The sequence below is a fragment of the Myotis lucifugus genome, unplaced genomic scaffold (genome assembly GCF_000147115.1).
Source record: "Myotis lucifugus unplaced genomic scaffold, Myoluc2.0 scaffold_5, whole genome shotgun sequence".
Classification (NCBI taxonomy): Eukaryota; Metazoa; Chordata; class Mammalia; order Chiroptera; family Vespertilionidae; genus Myotis; species Myotis lucifugus.
In genome coordinates this window covers 19,773,913-19,797,423 of record NW_005871053.1, presented here as the reverse complement: position 1 = coordinate 19,797,423, position 23,511 = coordinate 19,773,913, and the positions used below count along the sequence as shown (strand labels likewise).

General features: G+C 37.4%; 1 protein-coding gene across 1 annotated transcript in view; it reads right to left on the bottom strand.

Annotated features, from left to right (window-relative positions):
* Positions 1-23,511, bottom strand: part of BAZ2B (bromodomain adjacent to zinc finger domain 2B) — a 258,012-nt gene that overhangs the window by 94,744 nt on the left and 139,757 nt on the right. Inside the window, 3 exon segments of the mRNA XM_023745704.1 lie at positions 8,184-8,290; positions 8,293-8,376; positions 9,464-9,631. Coding sequence (XP_023601472.1) covers positions 8,184-8,290; positions 8,293-8,376; positions 9,464-9,631 — 359 coding nt within the window.

Sequence of the window (23,511 nt, the reverse complement as noted above, 5' to 3'; positions counted from 1 at the left end):
CAAAACTAACTGAAGAATATCTTTTCAAACTACATAAGCAGAGGGCTAGGGAAGAAATTTTTTAAAGCTTCTTAAAATTGAAAATTACTGGGTAAAAACTATAGGATCTTCTTCTTTAGCGACAATGCCCTTCATGTCCATTTTACTTCAACAACCTACTACTACAATTCATGCCAGACCACGTTTGATCCAAAGGTGCCTTTCTTCTGAAATCTTAAGTTCTAGTTTCCCCCATTTGATAACCCATGTCTTTCTAGTGTTATTTCTATGTAGATGTCTATGAACACCACTATGCTATCTCAGAATCGATCCCTTTTTATCATTAGAGAGGTGCCTCTGTAAGTTTTTAGTTACTGGAAACACTTTTTACTTTAACAACACTGATTTTGTTTAGGGATGTCAATGTAGAGTCCTTATTAGAACTAAGGAAAGGATCTGTTTCATATCCATGCCTCCAAAGTCTTGTTCAATGCCTTGTACGTTGTTAAGATACTGAAGATTTTAGATTTTACTAGATTTTAGCACTATTTCTAAGAGGTAGGATAGTGTAAGTTTTAAAAATATGGACTTTCAACTTGTAGAAATATATATAAAAATGTATTCAGGGCATGATGTGTGGGATTCCTTATTCCTATAAGAATAAGGAATGGATGGTGTTTCAGTCACTGTCTGGCATTCAAAGAAGCTGGCAGCAGCACAGATAGACCCTGGGAGCTCACTCTATTGGGAATGCCCTTGAAAGAAATGATAAAGGAGGAGAGTAAAGAACACTTGAAGAGCAACAGGTACAGAAGTTCTGATCAAGAAGGTGTTGTAGGTAAAAGTGGTACTCGAATTCTCCTACAACCACATCAAAATTACAACTGAACTAGAGAATGACAGTCATTCAGAATCTCCTGAAATCTAGCCAAACAAAAGTCCTACAATTAGGGATTTAAAGAAGAAGCAACATCAAACTGCTAGGAGGGAACAGGCTGGCCCCACACCCATGTGTGGCCACCCTGGTGATACCCTCAGGAGGGGTATCTCGGCTGCAGAGGTCCCCACTGAGGAGCAAGGGGTCCCAGCCCCACACCAGGCCCTCCACCCCAGGGTTCCAATGCCAGGAAGAGAAGTCCCCATAACTTCTGGTGTAAAAATCAGCAGGAAGTGTGGCTAAGTGAGATGGAGGGCTGCTGGAGCCCTAGGCAGTTCAACTTAAAGGTCCTGCACACAAACTTACTCAGGCTTCACTCCCTCTAAGTTCCAGCACTGAGGCAGCAGCTTTAAAGGCACCAGGGACATTCGGGGAAGAAATGAATTATCTGGCATCAGGGAGAGAGCTGGAGGGCAGCTTTCTGCCAGACAGAAGTGCTGGCAGAGGCCATTTTCCCTTTGATGAGACCCCCCACCACACACACACACACACACATAGACTTACAGGCAGACACCATATTTGAGTTTCCATTAAACTGGCTGTCCCTCTTCGCCCCACCTTGCAATACCCTCAGACCATGCCCAACCCAACTTTTGGTCCCACCCACGTTTTTCCAGTGTCTTTTCCACAGGAATGGCCTGTCTTGGCTCATGCTTCAGACTTTCCTAAAATCTCTCAAATAAGCAGCGTCTGGCCTTAGCATGCCCTGTACCACTTGCTAAGTGGCTCCAAGCCCAGCACTAGTGACAGCCATACTTGGTTCACAGACTGGCCTCTCTCGAGTGCATCAAAGCCTAGCACAAATAGCAGCCATTGACAGATAATTTTGTAGCTTTTGCTGTGTGGCCCCAGAATAGAGGCAGAAGATGACCTTGGCCTTCACCTCCTGAGAGGCCCAAGAGTAAGGGTAACTAATGGATAGCTTCAGACCATGTCAAAGCACCACCCAACCACCTCCACAACAGACTCAGCAGACACCAGGGCCCCACTGAAGTAAGTCCTGCTCTGTGGGGTGGGCCCAGGCATAGCTGATCCTCCACGGTGGAAGCAGCCAGTCTTTGCAGGAGATCAGTCTGGGCGTAAATCACTCTCACTGATGTACCAACAGCAATCAAGACTCAACTACAACAGGAAGGTGTACACAACAGGAAGGTGTACAATGGCCACACTGGGGGAGGAGTATGCACATATGCACATGCACCTGGAGTACCCAGCTCAGATGAATGGAGAGGCTGTGTCACTGGATCCTACAGGACACCTGCCTCATTTAGGCCACTCTACCAGACCCCTAGAGACTAATTACCTAATACGTAGACACAAACACAAAGAGGCTGCCAAAATGAGGAGACAAAGAAACATGTCCCAAATGAAACAACAGAATAAAACTCTAGAAAAGAACTAAACAAAATGGAGACAAGCAATCTACTAGATGCACTACTTATAACACTGGTTATAAGGATGATCAAAGAACTTAGCAGGAAAATAGATGAAATAGGAGACACTTCAACAGCATAAAAAAGGACATGGAAATCATAAAAAGGAAACAATCAGAAATGAAGTATACACTAACTGAAATGAAAAATAATTAACAGGGAATCAATAGTAGAGTAGACAGATGAAGCCAAGAATCAAAAGAGTGATTTGGAATATAAAGAAGCAAAAAAACACCCAATCGTAACAGCAAAATGAAAAAAGAATACAAAACAATGAGGATAGTGTAAGGAGCTTCTGAGAAACTTCAAGCATACCAACATCTCCATCTTGGGGGTGCCAGAAGAAGAATGGAAAGAGCAAGAAATTGAAAAACTATTTGAAAAAATAGTGACAGAAAACTTCTTCAACCTGGTGAAGGAAAACAGACATACAAGTCCAGGAAGCTCAGACATGCAAGTCCCAAACACAATGAACCCCAAAAGGCCCACACCAAGACATATAATTAAAATGCAAAAGGTTAAAAACAAACAACAAATTTTAAAAAAAGAAAAAAAGTTACCTACAAAGGAGCTCCCATAAGACTGTCAGCTGATTTCTCAACAGAAAATTTGCAGGACAGAAGGAAATGGAAAGAAATAATAAAAGCAATGAAAAGTAAAGACCTACAACCAAGATTACTACACAACCCAGAAAAACTATTATTTAGAATCAAAGTTAACAGCTTCCCAGACAAGAAAAAGCTAAAGGAGTTCATCACCACCAAACCAGTATTACATGAAATATTAAAGCAGTGGTTCTCAAACTTCCTAATGCCGTGACCCTTTAATACAGTTCCTCATGTCGTGGTGACCCCCAATCATAAAATTATTTTTGTTGTTACTTCATAACTGTAATTTTGCTACTGTTATGAATTGTAATGTAAATATCTGATATGCAGGATGTATTTTCATTATTACAAATTGAACATAATTAAAGCATAGTGATTAATCACAAAAACAATGTGTAATTATATATGTGTTTTCCGATGGTCTTAGGCGACCCCTGTGAAAGGGTCGTTTGACCCCCAAAGGGGTCACGACCCACAGGTTGAGAACCGCTGTATTAAAGGGTCTTCTTCAAGAATAATTTTTAATATCAAAAATATGACCAATAAAATGGCAATAAATACATACCTATCAACAATTAAATCTAAAACCCAAGTAAAGAAACAAACAGAACAGACTCATAGAAACAGAGAACATTTTGATGGGAGGGGATTTGAAGGGATGGGTGAAAAAAGTGAAGGAATTAAGAAGTACAAATTGGTTCTTACAGGACAGTCATGGGGATGTAAAGTACAGCTTAGGGAATATAGTAAATGACATTCTAATAACTATGCATGGTGTCATATGAATAAGAAATTTATCAGGATAATCACTTAGTAAGTTATATAATTTCTAATCACTGGGGTGTACACCCGAACCTACTATAATATTATACGATAACCGTAATTAAAAAGTAAAACTTGAAAACATGTATTCGCAAAGTTATATGCACCCCTATGTTCATTGCAGAATTATTCATGGTGGCAAGATAATGGGAACAACCAAAATGTCCTGCAATAGAAGACTGGAAAAGAAGATGTGGTACATACACACAATGGAATACTACTCAGTCATAAGAAAGGATGAAATACTACAGTTTGCAACAACATGGATGGACCTTGAGAATATTATGCTAAGTGAAATAATTCAGTCAGAAAAAGCTAAGAACCATATGACTTCCCTCATATTTGAGATATAAAACTGAAACTTGTGAACACAAACAGCAGTGTGGTGGTTGCCAGAGAGGATGAGGTAGGGATGAAGGGGGCCCTAATATATGGTAACAAGAGAAAATCTGACTCTGTGTAGTGGGCACACAGTGCAATATACAGATCTTGTAAGACAGAAACTCACTCCTGAAACATGGATGACCATATTAACCAATGTCACCCCAATAAATGTAATTAAAGAAATTTTTTAAATAAAAATATAAATGCAGGGAAACAAGAGGAAAAAAAAATAACAGTGTGATCTTGAAACCTGTGTTCCTGGAAGGAAATAAGCAAGAGTCTTTTATCACTTTTGTTTCAGGGGCAACAGAATGTTTGTCTTGGAGCCCAAGTACAGTCCTATTGAGTTTTTGTGATTGGGTACCATGAGGCTTCTTGACTTTAGCAGACGACCTCCCCAGAGACCCTCAAATGTCTTCTGGAAAGCATTTATCTTCTGTTGAAAAGGGAATTGAAATATCTAAGAGCTTGTACTGTCTTGAAGGGCAAGGAAAATTTGATAAAGTAGTTCCTTAGGATTAAAAATTAGAGCCTAGGATGCATGTTTTTCGTATTTAAAGTTCAGATGAGTGCTACTTGTAGTAAGTGGCTATCCATATCTTGTTCTTCTTGCTATGGTGTGCCAGAAGCTTCCCAGCCCCTTAATATTTCAGCTGAGATGGCAGAGGAAGTGATCTGTGCAGGATCACAAACTCTGGATGCTCTTTTCCCAGAAACCCAGTCCCTAAAAGTGGTTTTCATAAAATGTAGATGAGTAGACACTGCTCTATTGATTATCTGTTCCCAGAATGTTTGCAGTTGATGCTTGGGATTTAACTCAGAATAAACCAAGAGTTCTCAATCCAGAAGACATTACAAATGGGACCAAATTCACTGATAAGGGTGCACGTACTGACAATTCTGGACATAATGTATTAGTTCATGCAGTTATCTCAGCTTACTTGGTTGAATGAAAGAAACCAAGACTTAGTGGTGACCTTCATTTAATAAAGTTGAAATGTCACAGCTTCCCCGGCATCATGTGGAAGAGGAAATCTAAAGGCTTATTTAGAGTGACAAAAATATTGGAGTGGATTTACCACATTTGATCTGCACACCCACTACAATCCTCATAAGCTTTTTAAAAAAATATATTTTATTGGTTTTTTACAGAGAGGAAGGGAGAGGGATAGACAGACAGAAACATTGATCAGCTGCCTCCTGCACGCTCCCTACTGGGTATGTGCCGGCAACCAAGGTACATGCCCTTGACCAGAATTGAAAATGGGACCCTTGAGTCCGCAGGCCGATGCTCTATCCACTGAGCCAAACCTGTTACGGCCTCATATGCTTTTATATAACAAATGAGGTCTAGTCAGGGGGCAGAACCACATTAGCAACTTGAACAGGAAAATTTTATCATAAAGAATTAGTAACAGAAGATTAGCTACTAAGAGGGGAAAAAGAATACTAGAATAGGCCCTGGCTGGGTAGCTCAGTTGGTTAGAGCATTGTCCTGATATACTCAGGTTGGGGTTCGATCTCTGGTAAGGGCAGATACAAGAAGCAACTAATCAATGCATAAACAAATGGAACAACAAATCAATGTTTCTCTCCCTATCTAAAATCAATAAATAAATAAAAAAAAGAATACTGGGATAGAAAAGGAATGAAATTGCCACTTCCTGTAGAGCTATGGTAGAGTACTCTAAGATAAACTTGGAAGAGGGCCTCTCTCCTCCAAGCCCTCATTACCTAAGACTTAGCTTCAAACTCTATTGAAGAAGATGTGGCTGTTGCCCATTGAATGGCAGAGGAGCTCACTGAGGTATCACAGGTGAAAGTGAATGCCACAAAAAATTGCTGGGAACTCGCTAGCTGGGGCACCAGTAAAAGAGTTGGAAAGCCACCCAGTGGCATTCTCAGGCACTGAGGAAGCTGGACTGGGGGGGGGTTGGGGCTCGGCCCTGATAGATCACTCTGCAGGCAGGATGGTGGAGCAGGTGAGGGGGCGGCGCCAGGCCAAGGAGGGGTGCCAGGCAGGGCTGTGGGGGTGTGAGGCTGGGGGCATGAGCTGGGGCCCGATCTCCATAGGCCACCCCGAGGACCCACCCTCGCATGAATTTGTGCACTAGGTCTCTAGTAACTAATAATAAAGTAGAACAATTATAATATGCAAATGTGCTCGCTCTCGCTCTCTCTCTCTCTCTCTCTCTCTCTCTCCAATCATTTTATATTTTTCAGTCCAAACCTATTCTTGAATCTGTGTAACCATCCCTTACTTGCACTATATGGCTTGGTGTCACTCATTTCAGGGGATCCCTTGCTGAAGTCTCTGTATAGGTTCAATATCTGGTACAACACATTGCTGTCAATTGGACCACATTTTCTGTTTAGGTCTTTCACCGAGTAATTTAATGTCTTTTCTATCTTAACTAAGCACTTACCACACGCTATGGCCGTAACTTTTACAGTTAAAGTACAAGAGCAAAACTAGACAAATTTCTTTTTCCTGCTTCACAATTTCACTAATAAAAAATTCATTTTACTGTATATCTTAGCAACCTCAGGATACTTTTTTTAAATTTATTTCTAATGTCAAGACCGTTCACCTTTTCACTTAAAGAAAGCAATTTACAGCTTCTCTTTGGGATACCCAAATTGTCAGTATCACTACTCTTGCACTTTGGGACCATTATTAAGTAACATAAAGATTACTTGAGCACAGGCACTGCAATACCATAGCGGTCAATTTGATAACCGAGATGGACACCCAGTGACTAACAGGTAGGTAGCGTATACAGCCTGGATACACAGGGCAAAGGCGTAATTCACATCCCAGGTAGGATGAAGTGAGACGGTGCGAGATTTCATCATACTACTCAGAACAGACCATTAAAACTTATGAATGGTCTATTTCTATGGTTTTCCATTTAATATTTTCAGATGGCGGGTGACTAAAAGTAAATGGAACTGCAGAAAATGAAACCACAGGCTTACAATGGGGGGTCTACTGGAATGAGCTGTCTGCTGGGATGCCAGTGAAACTCACTATATGATGTTCACTGCTGAGTATCCTACATACAACCAGCAGCCATAGCATAAGAACAAGAAGAAAACACTGGAACCAGGAACAGAAAACCCTTCCATTCCAGTGTTTCTCTGGGACCCCCTTCTAACATGATATAACATTGTGCCAACTGTCAAAACAACAGAAAGCAGCCTAGTCGGTGTGGATCTGTGGTTGAGCTTTGACCTATGAACCAGTTAGTCACGGTTCGATTTCCGGTCAGAGCACGTGCCCAGGTTGCGGCTTGATCCCCAGTAGGGGGCGTGTAGGAGAAACTCGATCAATGATTCTCTCTCATCATTGATGTTTCTATCTCTCTCTCCTTACCTATATAAAATCAATCAAATCAATACACACACACACACATACATACACACATATTTTAAGAGGAGGATGAATTTAGAACTGAGAGGCATTAAATTGATTATTTGTACAGTTGGGGACATAGCAAAATAAAGTTGGCCTCAAGGTGATAATTACTGAGCCTGGATAATGGGTACATAAGATTATTATGCTATTCTATCTACTCTGTATATGTGAAAATTTCCATTAAAAAAGCTTTTCTTGCTTGCTTTTGATTTCCTAAAGCATGGGCTCTGGAGTCAACCTGCCAGACTTCAAATCCTGACCACTAACTGATGCACTATTTTAGGGCTGTGTTTCCCCATTTTAATAATAGTACCTACCTCATTAGAGGTATGGGGAGGATTGAAATAGATATTACATGCAAAGCAATTCGTGCAGAGCTGGTATGTTCTCAATAAATCTATTATTATTATTTTTATTATTTACTGGTGCTGACAGTTTTAATTTTTAAAATACATGATATTAGTACCACACCATAAAAATAAACATCCACAAAAATAGAACTTGGTAACTCATAATAAATTATTCCATAGACACAGGTGGTTTGACTTCTGGAATGCTACATATAGATTTGTTATAAATTTGTCCTTCAAAGAATAACTTACTTTGTCCTTGATTTTGTCAGCTCTAGCATCCAAAGGCTGGTTTTTGTTTTGATCCTGATTACATTTTCGATTTCCTCCACCTGAGCTTATACTTTTAGTTTGTCCAACGAACTGGAAGCAGTAGTGGATAGTACAGATGTGTTGATACCAGACACAGATGAAGTACTGTTTCCATTTATTGACCCATTTACACCTTGAAAAAATAAATAAAAATGTTTATATAATAGAATTCATTTGACCACATAAAAGAATGAAGTAATGCTATATGCTCTAATGTGATGATTCTCGAAAACATAATGCAAAGTGAAAGCGTCACAAATTGTACGATAAGATCTATGAGATATTCACAACACATAAATCCTTTTGGGATGATGAAAATGTTTTGAAACTACATGGAGGTGCCAAAACCGGTTTGGCTCAGTGGATAGAGCGTCGGCCTGCGGACTCAAAGGTCCCAGGTTCGGTTCCGGTCAAGGGCATGTACCTGGGTTGCAGGCACATCCCCAGTAGGAGATGTGCAGGAGGCAGCTGATCAATGTTTCTAACTATCTCTCCTTTCCTCTCTGTAAAAAGTCAATAAAATATATATATAAAAAAAAAACTACATGGAGGTGATGCTTACACAATGATGTGAATGTATTAAGTGCCACTGAATTATTCACTTTAAAATGGTTAATTTTACATTTATGTGATTTACACTTCAATTTTTTAAAACATCAAGAAATATAATTAAATGCAAACACTCATCCTTTCAAAGCAAACTCGCCCAAATACTACCTCAAGCAAAAAGAAAGATAATAATAAACCATCTAAATTGTTACTATAATTTGCAAATGATAGTCTAACAATCATGAACAACATAAATGTTAATAATCATTAAAGAAGAAGAATACTAGGATATTAGTTTTAATCAACTTAAAGCTTAATTACAGAAGAAGTAAATATTACGTGGGTTACATAAAAAAGCTAGTGAGATACAGAGGCAAAAGCAGCAGAGTTTGGAGTTAGAAGACCTGGATTCAAATCCTGTGATGCTAAGTGAATCTGTAAGCAACATTTCCTTAAATAATTTATTTAACCTTGGTTGCAAAAAACCCACTAAATGATATTTAACGTTGGTAGCAAAATGAGGATATTTCCAATCCCAAAGAGTTATTATAAGGATTAAGCAATGCAATGAAAGTGTCCAGCACAATACTTTATAAATGTTATTAAACTTGAACTCTACCGATAATACCTATTGAAGCAGAGGATTTTAAATACTTCATTTAAGTTAATACCTTTTTCAGGACCATTTCGATTACTTTTTCCTGTAGTCCTTGAATGGAATGAAGAAGAATCATGATTCTGGGCTGGAGGAGCAAACAGTGGTGGAATTCCCAGTAATGGTGGAAAGAAGGCTGCCCCTGTACGAGTATGAACATCTGCTGTTCGCCACCATTCTGCACCTCAAAACCAAACACCAAACAGACAAGCAAAAATATTTGGATTAACTTTCTAGTTAATGTAACAATGCTTTTTATCTTTTATTCCTGAAAAAAATGGTTACGTTTTAATTTGGAATAGAATTGCTGTATCTTTCTAATTGTAAGATTGCTATTTAGAAGTTATACATTCAATATTCTTCTCATTAAGATAGTATCCAGTGGTTGAGCATTGACCTGTGAACCAGGAAGTCATTGGTCAATTCCTGATCGGGGCACATGCCCGGGTTGCGGGCTCAATCCCCAGTATGGAATGTGCAGGAGGCAGCTGATCAATGATTCTCTCTCATCATTGATGTTTCTCTCTCTCCCTCTTCCTTCCTCTCTGAAATCAATAAAAATATATTAAGAAAAAAACAAAAAGATAGTATCCAGGAATCTTTGAACAGCAGCCTCCTTGAGTTCAACTTTATAAAGAACAAAGATTTTAAAAATAAAATGGAAAACGTGGAATATTAAAGATTTATTTGACTCTGGTGACTTTTACCATAATAAAAGAAAAAAAATATTTAACACTATACCAACCTATTTTAATACCTTAGGATTTTAGATTAGTGTTAAAAATTTCCTCAAATTATATATATCATAGATATGGCTCTGATAAATCAGGTTGTTTAAATAGTAATACAAAGAATACTGTTATCCAGTATACTTCACATGCATTTATGAAAGAAAAAGTTTTATACTCAAACAGAAACATAAAGACAGTAAAATCAGTAAGCCTTATTCTTTCTTTTCTTTTTCTTTTTCGGGCGGGGAGGGGAAGCTAAGAATAAAAAGAGCTCAAAGAAGATCTCAAAACAAGTAAGTCATATTAAAATAGAAAATATTTATAAAGTTTCTCCTTAAAGTTAATGAAAAAAATCATACACTTTGGCCATACTTCCTCTTATAAGTTACAAATAATAATGATTGTTTTATCACTGCAAAATGACTGAATGTAGAAAGTCATCAAAAATGTAATTTAAATGTTCAAATTGTGGCTCTCAGTTAAAACTTCTAAAAACATAGAGAAGCCAAATTTTATAGAATACATTTTTTCAAGGAAGGGTAAAGATTAAGAAAAGGTTTGAAAATAATCTAAAGGAAAGTCTTGTATTGCCCCTTCTAAAATCTCAGAAATGATCTTTTCCAACTGACTAATCTGCTAGATTACCAAATTAGTTATAACCTTTGAGGCTAATCTTTCAAGATATATGTAAGTGTTTTTCATCGATTATAACATCCATAAGGAAATCAGAGGGAAAAACCTCAACAATACAGCATGGGAAATTTTCCATATTGTCAGTATGCTATATTATATGGTCTTTAAAGCTTTTCTAGGAATATCACTCTCCATTAAAAATAGGATGTAAAGTGATGTGCACCTTCATTATCTAATGGCAAACCTGCTTTTTTTGTGTTGTTTTTTTTAAGTGACATGTTCATGGTGGCTACCATTCTGAAAGATCTAAAAAAACAGTATAAGCAAAAAACTGCAAAAGCTATTCTTCTGCACTGCGGGAAGGCGCTGCTGGTGAAATGACACCAATGTATATTCAGCAGTGCCTGAATGATGGGAACTCAACCAAGAATAACTACACAAAAGCATTAATCATTTATCCACTGTTTAGATGAAAGAAGTGTATTTAGATAGGAAGAAAAACTGTGTATTTTCGGCTTATATCAGCACAGTTGGAATCTATTGTTATTTGAAAACTAGGTTCCACATAGCTGACAAAAAGGGATTGAGGTTTTCCAAAGATATTTATATTATTTAATATAGAGTCTATAATGAAAACATTACAGTTGAATGTATAGACTTTGTAAACAACCAGAAAATTGGTAAGGCATTAAAAGTGTAGTAAGATTCGAATATTTTAGACATAAACTGAGGAAAAACACAAAAATGTACTTTAGAATGTCATTTGTACACAATAGGGACTAGAAAAAAAGACAACTGGAAAATGTGTGTAATAAATAAGCTGATATCGCAAGTAAAAAAAAACAAGGTCAATCGAATAAAAAGATAAAAATTGTAGGGCTGCTGATTACAAACTGTACAAATGTCTAATATTTCATAGAAAGTAACAATTTTTATTAAGTAACAGCTATTTATCTTTCAAATTGAAGAAAATAAAAAAATTTAGTCACTCACAAACTAGCTTGTTTGTAACGTGCTATGTACAAAATAAGGATTACATAAACCAGCACATGATTTCTAAATGTATTCAAAGGAGGTAACAGCATAGAGCAACATTCATTAATCATATTCAACTGAAGGATTCCAGTATTTCAGAGACTATGCTAAATCTCAATTAGAACCTAGAAGATATAGTAGAATTTTAAAATCTTTCATACTTGAGAGCCAGGTACTTCACAAAATTCATGGCAATATAATATAAAAATGTAATAACCAAAATTGTATATTTTTAAAGAAATCACCATGAAATACAATTTCAATATTAAATAAAAACAATTTTATTATACTAATGTCCATTAAATATTGCACCTGTTGATTTAATCATTTGAAATGCAGAATAATCTACATGTCCATAAAAATTTAAAAATAAATTCTTACTCATTTAAAATTCCTAGTAATTCCTTCCCTGTGTGTCTTCATTTATCAGGTCATTTAAAAAATTTGGCATTTTGATTACCCTTTTGAATAAAGCCAACAATACAGAATTTAAATTTGTTATTATAGCAAACCTGCAACTTAAACATGTCTTCTATAAATAGGCATAGTCTCTGTTCGTTTGACAAAATAGTATTCTTCTACAGTCATACTTTTATCACTAAAGACTGTGTCTGATAACTATCTGTTAATCCATCTCCTGAAAACTATAAACAACATTAATATATACTACGGTAGTGTATTTCAAACTGTTTGGCTTAGTGCACATAACATACTAAATTAATGAAAAGTTTATGTAGGTTAGGGGAATCAGTTTTTTTCTGTACAGTGGGAAGTATTAGCATTGTTGAAGTCCAGAGAAGTAGTTCTTTAGACTTGTTAACCATCATTCCAGTGCAGAAGGTATTGGATTTTAATAATAGAGTAATTACATTGTTCGTTTAGAAATGCTCAAAAGCAATACTCCAATAAACCATGAAACAAACAAATTTAAGGTATCAGTAATTATCTATATTAATATCACCTATTTTTATTTTTATTCAGCAATCCTATGTTTCAGAAAATATCTGTTGAATGCTTATCTTGCTAAACAACCATTCTAGAAACTGACTGAATTAAATTTCTATTAGTGTTTTTTAAACAAATGTTAAGACTTAGTTTAAGACTTTATTTTAACTTTCTACTCACACTACCTCTCCCCACAATTCCTTCTTCCAGACAACTGAATGAAAGGAATAATATGATTCAAAAGACAGTACTTGAAATATATAACCATCTTTCCATCATATATATAGAAGCACTTCACAATTTATTACCCATTAAAGTGGGCAAGAGAAAGTACTAATGATAATTACTAATTATGTACGGATTATGTGTGCCAAATGCTTCACTCAGCACTAACATGGCTTATCTGCTCTCATCTTCATAGGTACTATTATGATGATGATAACCTCATGTCTAGGATGAGGAAACTATGGCTGAGAGGTTAGATTACTTGTTCAAAGTCACACAGCTAAAACACAGCAAAGCCAAATTTAAATTCAGGTTGATTTGTGTCTACATTTATGCTGATTTTTAAACAACCCTAACTAAAATTTATTAAAGTAAAATTAATCACTGGAAACACTTAAAGTTTAGTTTTCAAAATAATATAACAAGACAAATTATAGCATGTTTGTGTAAGTTAAACTTTATTTGGTGTCTTACTGAATTCTCATAATCTATAGAATTTGGGATAATTCTGGTCTTGCTGCCACATATGTGGTGCAGATCTAGAGTTGTTTTGATTGATTATAAAAGAATATATAGAAATTCAAGAGCCAAGCTCATCTTCCTGACAAAGTGCAGAGAAGTGAGAACTCAAAATAACATTTCTGAGATGTTTATTATAAGCACTAGACTTTAGTTTTCCAGTATAAGCTATTTTTCACATCAAAGCTGAGAAAAAAAATTATCAAAAACACGAAGAAAACTTAGCTTAATTATTCACTTTTGATGCAGATGCCGATTTCCCTAGCCAAACACTTAAGTATCTAACTGCATTGCCACCTAGCACACATAGTGTGGTGTTGGTTTGTTTTTCTTTGCCCATGATAAATAGGATTGAGCAAATTCTTGCACAAGAGTTTTAATATACCAGGCATTAGACTATTTCTTTTTGTTCAATTTAATAAATTACTGCTTGAACATTTTCAAGCTTTCCTTCTTTCCTTGAACACTGTTTGTAACAGATGTTTACCTGGAAAAGATGCTAGTTGGGGATGTGCGGCTAAGGCTGTGGGTGTACCAAGTGTCCCCAAACCACCAAATTCTGAATGCCCTGAGCTGGCTGAATGTAGACCAAAGACTGGGTGGCTGACCATTGGGAAGGCACTCGACACTGTGGACAGGTTAAACGGTTGATCCCCAGCTGCTCTGAATAAATGTCCTGGGAGGGAAAAGAACACACTTAAAGTTGGACTATAAAAACAGATGAGATCTGATTTCAGCATTCATAAATTAGATAAAATTTTATACTTTCTTATTTATTATATTTTTATCTTACATTTTCTTTTGCATTTCTATTCATCAAACCCTACAGAATAAGATGTTTCTACATGAAAGTACTCTGGTAAATGTAATTAAAATAAATGGTATAATCGTATTTACTTTGAATTTGAGAAATGATGCTTTCAGCAAATAATTTTCACTCGTTATTGTGTTTTGACCTGCAGAAGTGAGTGAACTTTCTATTAATAAATGTACATTAATGTAGTATTAAAATGTTTTCACTCGTAAGGAAAATAAAAACATCTTATTAATATAAGGTTCAAAACCAAAGAAATAAGTCCAGAATCTGTCACCAAGTCCTTACTCAAATTATACAACTAGGCAAAGAGATTTTAGTTTCCATGTGCCAGAAATGAAGCCATGTTCTCTATTTAATACCTCTTTGATATCAAAAAGGGGATTATATTCTAGCCTGATAAAGCAATGTAGAATACAACATAAAGATTTAATGAATAAACTTCTTAAGATTATTTCTAAATGCACCCAAGGGCATCTATCAACTTTTTGATATAAATATCATATTCAATAATAAGTGTGACTTTCAATCTCCACTTTTACCCTAAAGAGAATCTAGTAGTAAGTGTCATAATCCCAGTTTGGGTTGTTATACAATCAAATACACGACCTCTTTTTCATACTTTGCAGGGAGTTGGCAGAAAATCTGTTAATACTTGGAAATCTTCCTTTTACTTCCAGGAAATAATTAACTTTCCCTGGCTTGATACTAAGAAAACAATACCAAATGCCACACTCCAGGCTATTTTAAGAATTTACCGTGTGAAAGGTACTGTATTCTGTGTTAAAATAAGAACATGGGTTTCTTACTATCTCCTGTTTATATCAGACCTGGCTCTGCAGTTGAATATAAGTAGTTTTAACACAATATGTTTGAAGTCAATTTGTTAAAAGTAATTACTTTTTTAACATTTAGCTATTAAAGATATCTCTTCTCTTTGCTTTTTTATTCCTTGAAAACCAAGAGGAAGTCATCAGAAGGCAACGATATGCCCTGAAATAACACTGCACTGAAATAACATTATATTTTTTATCGAAGTAGTAAGATTTAAATAAATTGTATCAAGTCACAAGTATGTCTCATATCATCCTGTAAGATAAAAAATTGTGACTGGGAGTCAAGGTTCCACTATAACAAAGCACTAAGCAGATCTCCCAGGGAAGATCCTCAAAGTATCTTTATGATAAAGGCCCATAGAGGAACTGTCAGAGGGGAGGACAAGGAAAGGACACAGACTTGGGTATCTTTTCTAAGTCAGCCAATCTTTGTTTTTGTTCATCAAAGCCTATACAGAAAATCTGCGAATTTGATACTTATGTGTTATCAGAGTTCCAGAATGCCTTAGCATTGAAGTTGAGTTAAAACAAAACAGGGCATGCTACTGGGAAAAAAGGTTACTCAAATATCACTACCTTCAAGACCAGTGATAAAGAAATAATCCTTGACTACATGAACCTCATAATTTGACCATAATTTAAATAGTATGACTACTTTTTATACAACAATGTATAAAACAAGTTAATATTTCAATATTATAAACTGGTACTGTCATATACAGGACTAAGTAATAGATCCCAAATACCTAAAGAAGTGTCTCATACATAATAAACATTCAATAAATATCTGATGAATGAATCAATTCACTACTCATTAAGAGCAGAGGAGGCATATCCCTGGGACTGATTCCAAAGGCCTTCGATCCAAACAGGAAGTTGTCATTTGTTATCACCAGAGCAAAGCTATATAATGGCCTAGAAAACTTACTAGAGTTCATTTATCATCTAATTTTCAAGTCTTAGACCTGCAAATTCATCTCTCCTTTCTTTTCTTTCTTCAACAATTGTTTCCTGGGCATTTATTTTTGTGCCAGGCATTTATTGAAGACATAATGATAAAAGGGAATACATATGGTCCTTGCTCTTTAAATGTAGATGAATAGACAAATAAACAAAACACCACCAACTGTATAATTATAAATTATGAAGAGTACAATGAGTGAAATTACTAGGTACAAAAACAGATAATATTAGAGACTTCTCTAATTAATGTCTGAAACTGAGCATAAGAAAGAATCGGCTTAGGAAGGACTTGCAGAGGGAGAGCATGTTTGAGATCCTTAGTTGGGAAAGAATGTATCTAAAGAAGCTAAAGGTCAGGGAGACTAAAAGGTAACAGAACAAAGTGAGAACAGTTCCACATAAATTTGAAGTAGGCAGTGATTAGATCACGGGGGTGTATTAGTTAGGTTGAAAAGTACAAAACACCAAATTCAAAATTAATAAAAAGATGAATGTACTGGCTTACATAATGCAAAAGCTTTTGGAAAAGACTGACTGAAAGTTTGCCAGAACCAAGTTTCTCTTTCTTCTCTGGGCTCTACATCCTCAGATAGGCCTTCTCCCAGGTTTGTGGGAGTAAAAATTCCAGAATGGCATCTCTTAGTCTTTCATTAGTCTGGTTTGCATCATGTGCCCATTCCTTAACCAATCACTATTGTCTGGGAGATGTGATGTTTAGACTGGGCAGATTGGATCACATGCTGCCCATGGACTCCTAGATGAAAATTTTTTAAAAGAAAGTTATTTGCTTTTTTTGTATTTGTTTTTGGTGTTTGTTTGTTTTGGGGGGGTGGGGGGAGACAACTTCAGATAATGGTGGAGTAGTAGGGAAGTTGGTCGCTTGAATCACCCACAGAGGATAATGATAAAGTCTGAATTTAAAACAACAAGAAAACTAAAGATATGGGAAGACATCCAAAAATAGAGAAAAGCCAGAGGAAAGTTTAATCTGGAAAAATGGTAATGAGAAGGGGTAAAAAGTATGACTTTGTGGTGTTTTGATCTGATAATGCTGCCTAAACCTCATAGCTATGACCACAAAAAAACAGTGGAAGAAAAGGAGCAGCCTTATCCACTAAAGGTGTCAGTGGTCAGAATCCAGGACTGAAAAAAAAGCCCCAGAAAATTTAAAAGGGAAATCCTGGCAGTCACAAAAAGAATGAGACCCAAATTCAGAGCTTCAACCACCCAAATAGCTAGCTATAAGTACACTGTGCATGAATGAGGCAGGTCCCCAGGGGCATGGCAAAGAGCCAGCAGAGAACACAGAGAATCTGCTCTTGAAAGACAGGGCTACACACAGCAGATCTATTGAGTTTAATGTGTTTCTTAAATGAATGAATTCCTTCGTCATGATTGGCTTAGACAACAGAAAGCCTGAAGTGTCCAGGGCAGAGTCCAAAGCTGGCAGGGCAGCTGGAAATTAGAGGGTAATCTTAGAAGCAAGGAAACCACAGGGAGAAGGAGATTCATCTCTGCCTAAGTTCTTGGCTGTCCCAACAATTGTCACAGGCACAAAGGAGACCCACAGAAGGCCAGACTAAAAGAGCAGCAGTGAGGAGACAAAACACAGAGCACAGATTATCATCAGTATGTTTTTTACCACAATGTAACTAAAATGGACATCAATAAAAATTTAAATGCTAAATTACTGACTTCTACACAACCCATCAGTCAAAAAATTCACAAAGGAAAATAAAAAACATTTTGACTATAATGATAATGAAATGAAAACATCAAAAATTGTGGGATACAGACATAACAGTACTTAAATGTATACATTAAAGGGATATATGAGAAAAGGAGAAAGGCCTTAAATAAACGATTTAAGCTTTCCCTTAAATTGGGAAAAAAGAAGAGGAAATCACACTCACAGAAAAACAAAAGGAAATAATAAAGGGCTAATATCTATGAAACAGAAAACTGTGAAAATGCAATGAAACCCAAAGCTATTTTGCCAAAAAGGTCAATAAAATTGATAAATCTCTAGTCACAAAGGAAAAAAGAGAAAAGACACAAGTTACTACTATCAACAATGAAAGAGAAGACATCACTACTAATCCTATAAACATTCAAAGAAGATACTATTTATAACAACTTCATGCCCATAAATTCAATTACAGATAAGATGGATAAATTCCTTGAAAGACATCAACTACCACGGCTAACTCAAGAAGAAAAAGATAACCTGAATAGTTTCATATTGTTATTTTAAAAAATGAACTTGGGTTTACTATCTTCCAATAACAATAATTTAAAAACACCTTCCAAGCCCAGATGACTTCACTGGTGAAGTCTACCAAACATTTAGGGAAAAAATAATGCCAGTTCAATATAAACTTTTTTCAAAAAAGGTTTTCAAGGAGGAGGGAGTGGTCAACTGTGTCAATTCAGCCAAGAGGTTGAGTGAGATGAGGATAGGAGTGACTTTGGTGTGGGTTGAAATATACATGAAAGACAAGAAAAAGGAGAAAACACATGCAGCTATACCTTTTGAGAAGTTTGGCTATAAAACAAGGCAGGAAATAGGGCAACAGCCAGAAAAGCATTTGAGGTGAAAAGAGGTTTTGGGTATATATTGTTTTTTAGGTTGGCAGATACTAAGAACATACTTTTTGAAAGGGCGAGGACTACGCCCTCCATCTTGCCCCAGGGTAAGGGCTACGCCCTCCATCTTACCCTGGATCCTCCATTTTTGGGCAGCCATGTGCTCGGCAAGGCTTCTTCCCGGAAGCCCAAGCCTCTGCTAGCCACACCCAGGACTTCTTTAAACTAACCAATGACAATCAAGGGAAGTGCGCACCATAGATATGACCACATCCTGTGTAACAAGACACCGACTTGCACCTGGCCAATTGGCAAGGCCCACAGTCCTTTCTCCTCCCCTTACTCCAACCCCCTATAAAAACCCTCTCCCAACAGGGCTGGGTCGCTCTGCCACTTGCTGCTGCGTCAGTAAGGAGGGTAGGGGAGCCAAGCCCGGTTTGAATAAAAGACTCTTTGCTTTTGCATTGGACACGGCTGGCTCCCTGGTGTGGTCTCTTGGGGATCCTGAAATCTGGGCATAACACTTTTATGCTGATGGATGTGATCCAGTAAATGGAGAAAAATTAATGGTACTATATAGAATGAATGAAGTCCTTGAAAAGTCATTTATAATCTTTCAAAGGAAACAGTAGATATTTGCTATTATCTGTGATAATTAAGTGCTCTATTATTTTGAGTTAAGCATTTATTCTCTTTGGTTTAATTTACACTGATACATAGAACAGTTATTAAACGATATTTATAGTAAGCATACATAAGCTATTAGATGCAATAATGAAATACTATTTTTCTGAAGAAAAGAACTGTTGGCTCATATATACGTATCAGAAATTTATTACAATACACAGGTGGGGAGGTAAGTTGGGGGCTATCATCAGATAAGTTCAAATAGGTAGATAACTGGCTCACTTAACATTTGTCCCAACCTCCTTTTAGGGTACCTTCTGATGCAAAAGCTGGGCAGTTAGAAACTACATGTTCCAGTCCTTCTTGCAGCCAGGATTCTGCATGTAATTTAGATTCTGCCAATCAGATGGATTTGGAAAGAATTAAAAACTAAACTAAATTAAGCTGGCAGATTGGCAGCACATGAAGTATCCTTTTTGCTGTTGTAGATTTAACAGGCAGCACAGAACAACCCTGGAGCCAGTTACATCACTGGACTGAAGTGGCACGAGCCATGGAACCATCAGTTGGAACAGTGGTATCCTGATTAAAGCAGAGGAAGTTTCCTTAAGCAGGTTAATTCAGCAGTAATGCTCTGAATCATTCATGGAGCCAGCTCTTCAATCTATATATATAAAAGCCTAAGCGACCATTCCACCGTTCAACTGGTAGCTATACGCGCACTGACCACCAGGGGGCAGACGCTCAACGCACAGGCATGGAAACATGGAACAGACTGATGAATCTCAGAGGAAAAGGGGGCGGGGGGGGGGGGAGGGTGGGAAGAGATTAACCAAAGATCTTATATGCATACTAGAGGCTCGGTACATGGATTCATGCACTGGTGGGATCCTTCCGCCTGGCCCGCGGGAGTCGGGCCGAAACCAGCAGTCTGACATCCCCCGAGGGGTCCTGGATTGCGAGAGGGCGCAGGCCAGGCTGAGGGACCCCACCATTGCACGAATCTGTGCACCGGGCCTCTAGTAATTTTATAAGTATCTAATTCCCAGTATTAAATCACTTTCTTCTTTTTTTTAATAAATATTTTATTGATTTTTTACAGAGAGGAAGGGAGAGAGATAGTCAGAAACATTGATGAGAGAGAAACATCGATCAGCTGCCTCCTGCACATCTACTGGGGATGTGCCCGCAACCCAGGTACATGCCCTTGATCGGAATCGAACCTGGGACCCTTCAATCCGAAGGCCGATGCTCTATCCACTGAGCCAAACCGGTTTCGGCAAATCACTTTCTTCTTATTTTATGTTATTTCTACTTGATCTGACTGATACACTAACCAACAACTCCAACTGGTGATAGTTCCCAAAACAAGAGGATAATTAATTCTATCACAACTGGCCTGATACCTCATAACCATATAATTTTCAAAGTAATACTAAATGAGAGATAAGTGAAAGCTTAAAAGTAATATGCACATTACCTTGGAGGTCAAGGAGGATTTCTTAAACAAGGCAAAAAGCATAACCATAAATTTAAAAATGGATAAATCTGGGTCCTGGCTGATTTTGTTCAGTAGTTAGAGTGTTAGCCCATGGACTGAAGGGTCACAGGTTCAATTCCTGGTCAAGAGAACATAAGTTGGTTGCAGGTTTGATTCCCAGCCATGGTCAAGGCACGTGTAGGAGGCAACCAATTGAAATGTCTCTCTCACATCCGTTTCTCTCTCTCTATTCCCCCTTCCTCCCTCCTCTCCACTTCTCTCTAAGATCAATGGACAAAATATCCTCTGGTAAGGATTTAAAAAATTGATAAATCTGACTATATTAAAATTGGAAGTTCTATTCATCAGAAGACAATGTAGAATAAAAAAGACACACCATGACCTGATATAAGATATCTTCCCAAGCATAACTGAAAAAATGATCAGCATCCAAAATATACAAAGAACTCATAAATCTCATTAAGAAAAAATGGATAAATTAATATGTCGTGTCGCACCAATGCCCTAAATAATCACTTTAGTAAAGAGATGAGATTCAAAAGGCTAAAAACTTATAAAAGGGCACCTTAATGAAACTCTACTTCATATTCATCAATGACAATAATCAAAAAGTCTGACAATGACAAGTGTTAGCATGAATGATAGGCATCAAAATTCTAATACATAGCCGGTGGGAAATATAAACTGGTACTACTGGTAAAGTTGAAGACATCTCCAGAAAAGTATGCTTATATGCATTAGGATCTATGTATAATAATAATCATAGCATTGTTTATAATTGGTGAAAGTTAGAAACAACTCAAATATCCATCATCAACAGTGTGGATATTAAAATGGATGCATATTCCACACTTCTCATTACATCACTCCACACTCAGTTGCCCAAGTCATGTCAGGGCTTCAATCTCCCTCTCAACATTGCCTTACCCAAATTCAGTCATTATATCCCATAAGAATCAACTCCCTAAATATTTCTGGGGCCTTGTTTCTTTCTCCACCTCTAATAACTCCTTAATCTGGGACCTTATCATTTATCACCCAGATAAATATAAGTACCTTCCCTAAAAGTCTTCTTTTTCTCTAGTCCCATCCCCATTGCAAACTGGTGTACTACATGGTGGTAAGGCTGTCAATTTCAAAGCCGTGTGATCATATAAATCCCTCCTCCTGGATGACATACAAATAAAAGTAATGTTTACCATTTATTAGACACCAACTATGTGCCAGGTGTTATCTCATTTATCCCCATAATGTTGCAAGGTGGGTGTTATTATATCTGTTATAGATGAGGCAACCAAAGCTCAGAAAGGAGTAATTTACCCAAATTCACACAGCGAATAAATGAACAAGCCAAGACTCAATTTTAGGGCTTTGCAATGGAAAAGTCCTTGCTCTTAACACATTATTCTGCCTAAATTCCTAAACATGGCATATGAAGTTATACATGATATATCCTTAGGCTATTCCCCAGGGACCTCCTGCGCCTCTGATCCTCTGTCCACTTAGCCAGAGCAGGTATTACCACTCCATTCGCTCTTTTTCCTTACTAATAACTTCTATTTCATTCAGGATGGCAATATGTTCACCCAAAAACTATTTTTCCTGGCCTTCCTTGAAGCAAAGTTCTGATGAAAGAGATGTAAGTGGAAAACTCTGGATGGTATTTCTGGGAAAGCTTTTTAAAAGGGATTGTATGCATATATGCATAACCCATGGACACAGGTATGCATATATGCATAACCCATGGAGAAGGCCTGGGGTGGGGGGCAGGGAAGGCTAGAAGGGGTGAATGGGGTAAAAGGGGGACATTGGTAAAACTTGCAACAATAAAGATTTTAAAATAAAATAAAATAAAATGGGTCCAAGTAAGGTGGCCCCTACCCCCTGCCTTCTTCCTTCCTAGAAAACAGTGCTGTATGTAGATCAGCCCTCATACAGCCATGACATACACATATGAGCATCGAAGTCCCTCACTTCAAAGAAAGAATTTAAAATTAGAAGAACTTCTGTCCTAGCCAGTTTCACTCAGTGGATAGAGTGTCAGCCTGGGGACTGAAGGGTTGCGGGTTCGATTCCAGTCAAGGGCATGCCTGAGTTGTGGGCTCGATCCCCAGTGGGGGTGTGCAGGAAGCAGCCGATCAATGATTCTCTCTCATTATTGATGTTTCTATCTCTCTCTCCTTCTCCCTTCCTCTCTGAAATCAATAAAAAATAAAAAATATTTAAAAAATAATAATAAAATTAGAAGAACTTCAGGTATATAATGGCATAACCCACCCAGCATTGCCTATCTATGGGCTGGTGTGTTTATGCTTTCCTATTCACAGTTAATCATTATCATAACCGACACATACCCTGAGTTGTGGCCTTACTGATAAACTTATAATTTCCCCAATATACCATGATTTGGCACATTTGTATAGAGCCAGGTGGTCTACAATTATAAGATGCCTATGTATCTTTATTTTATTGTATTTTAAACTAGTAGCCCTGTGCACGAATCTGTGCACCAGTAGGTCACTGCCGCCCTCCTGTAGCTCCCCTCCACCCCCCTCATAGCTTGTTGCCCTGCCCTCTCCTGCAGCTCTCCGCCTCCCGCTTGCTTGCTGCCCTGCCCCATCCTGTAGCTCTCTGCTGCCGCTTGTAGCC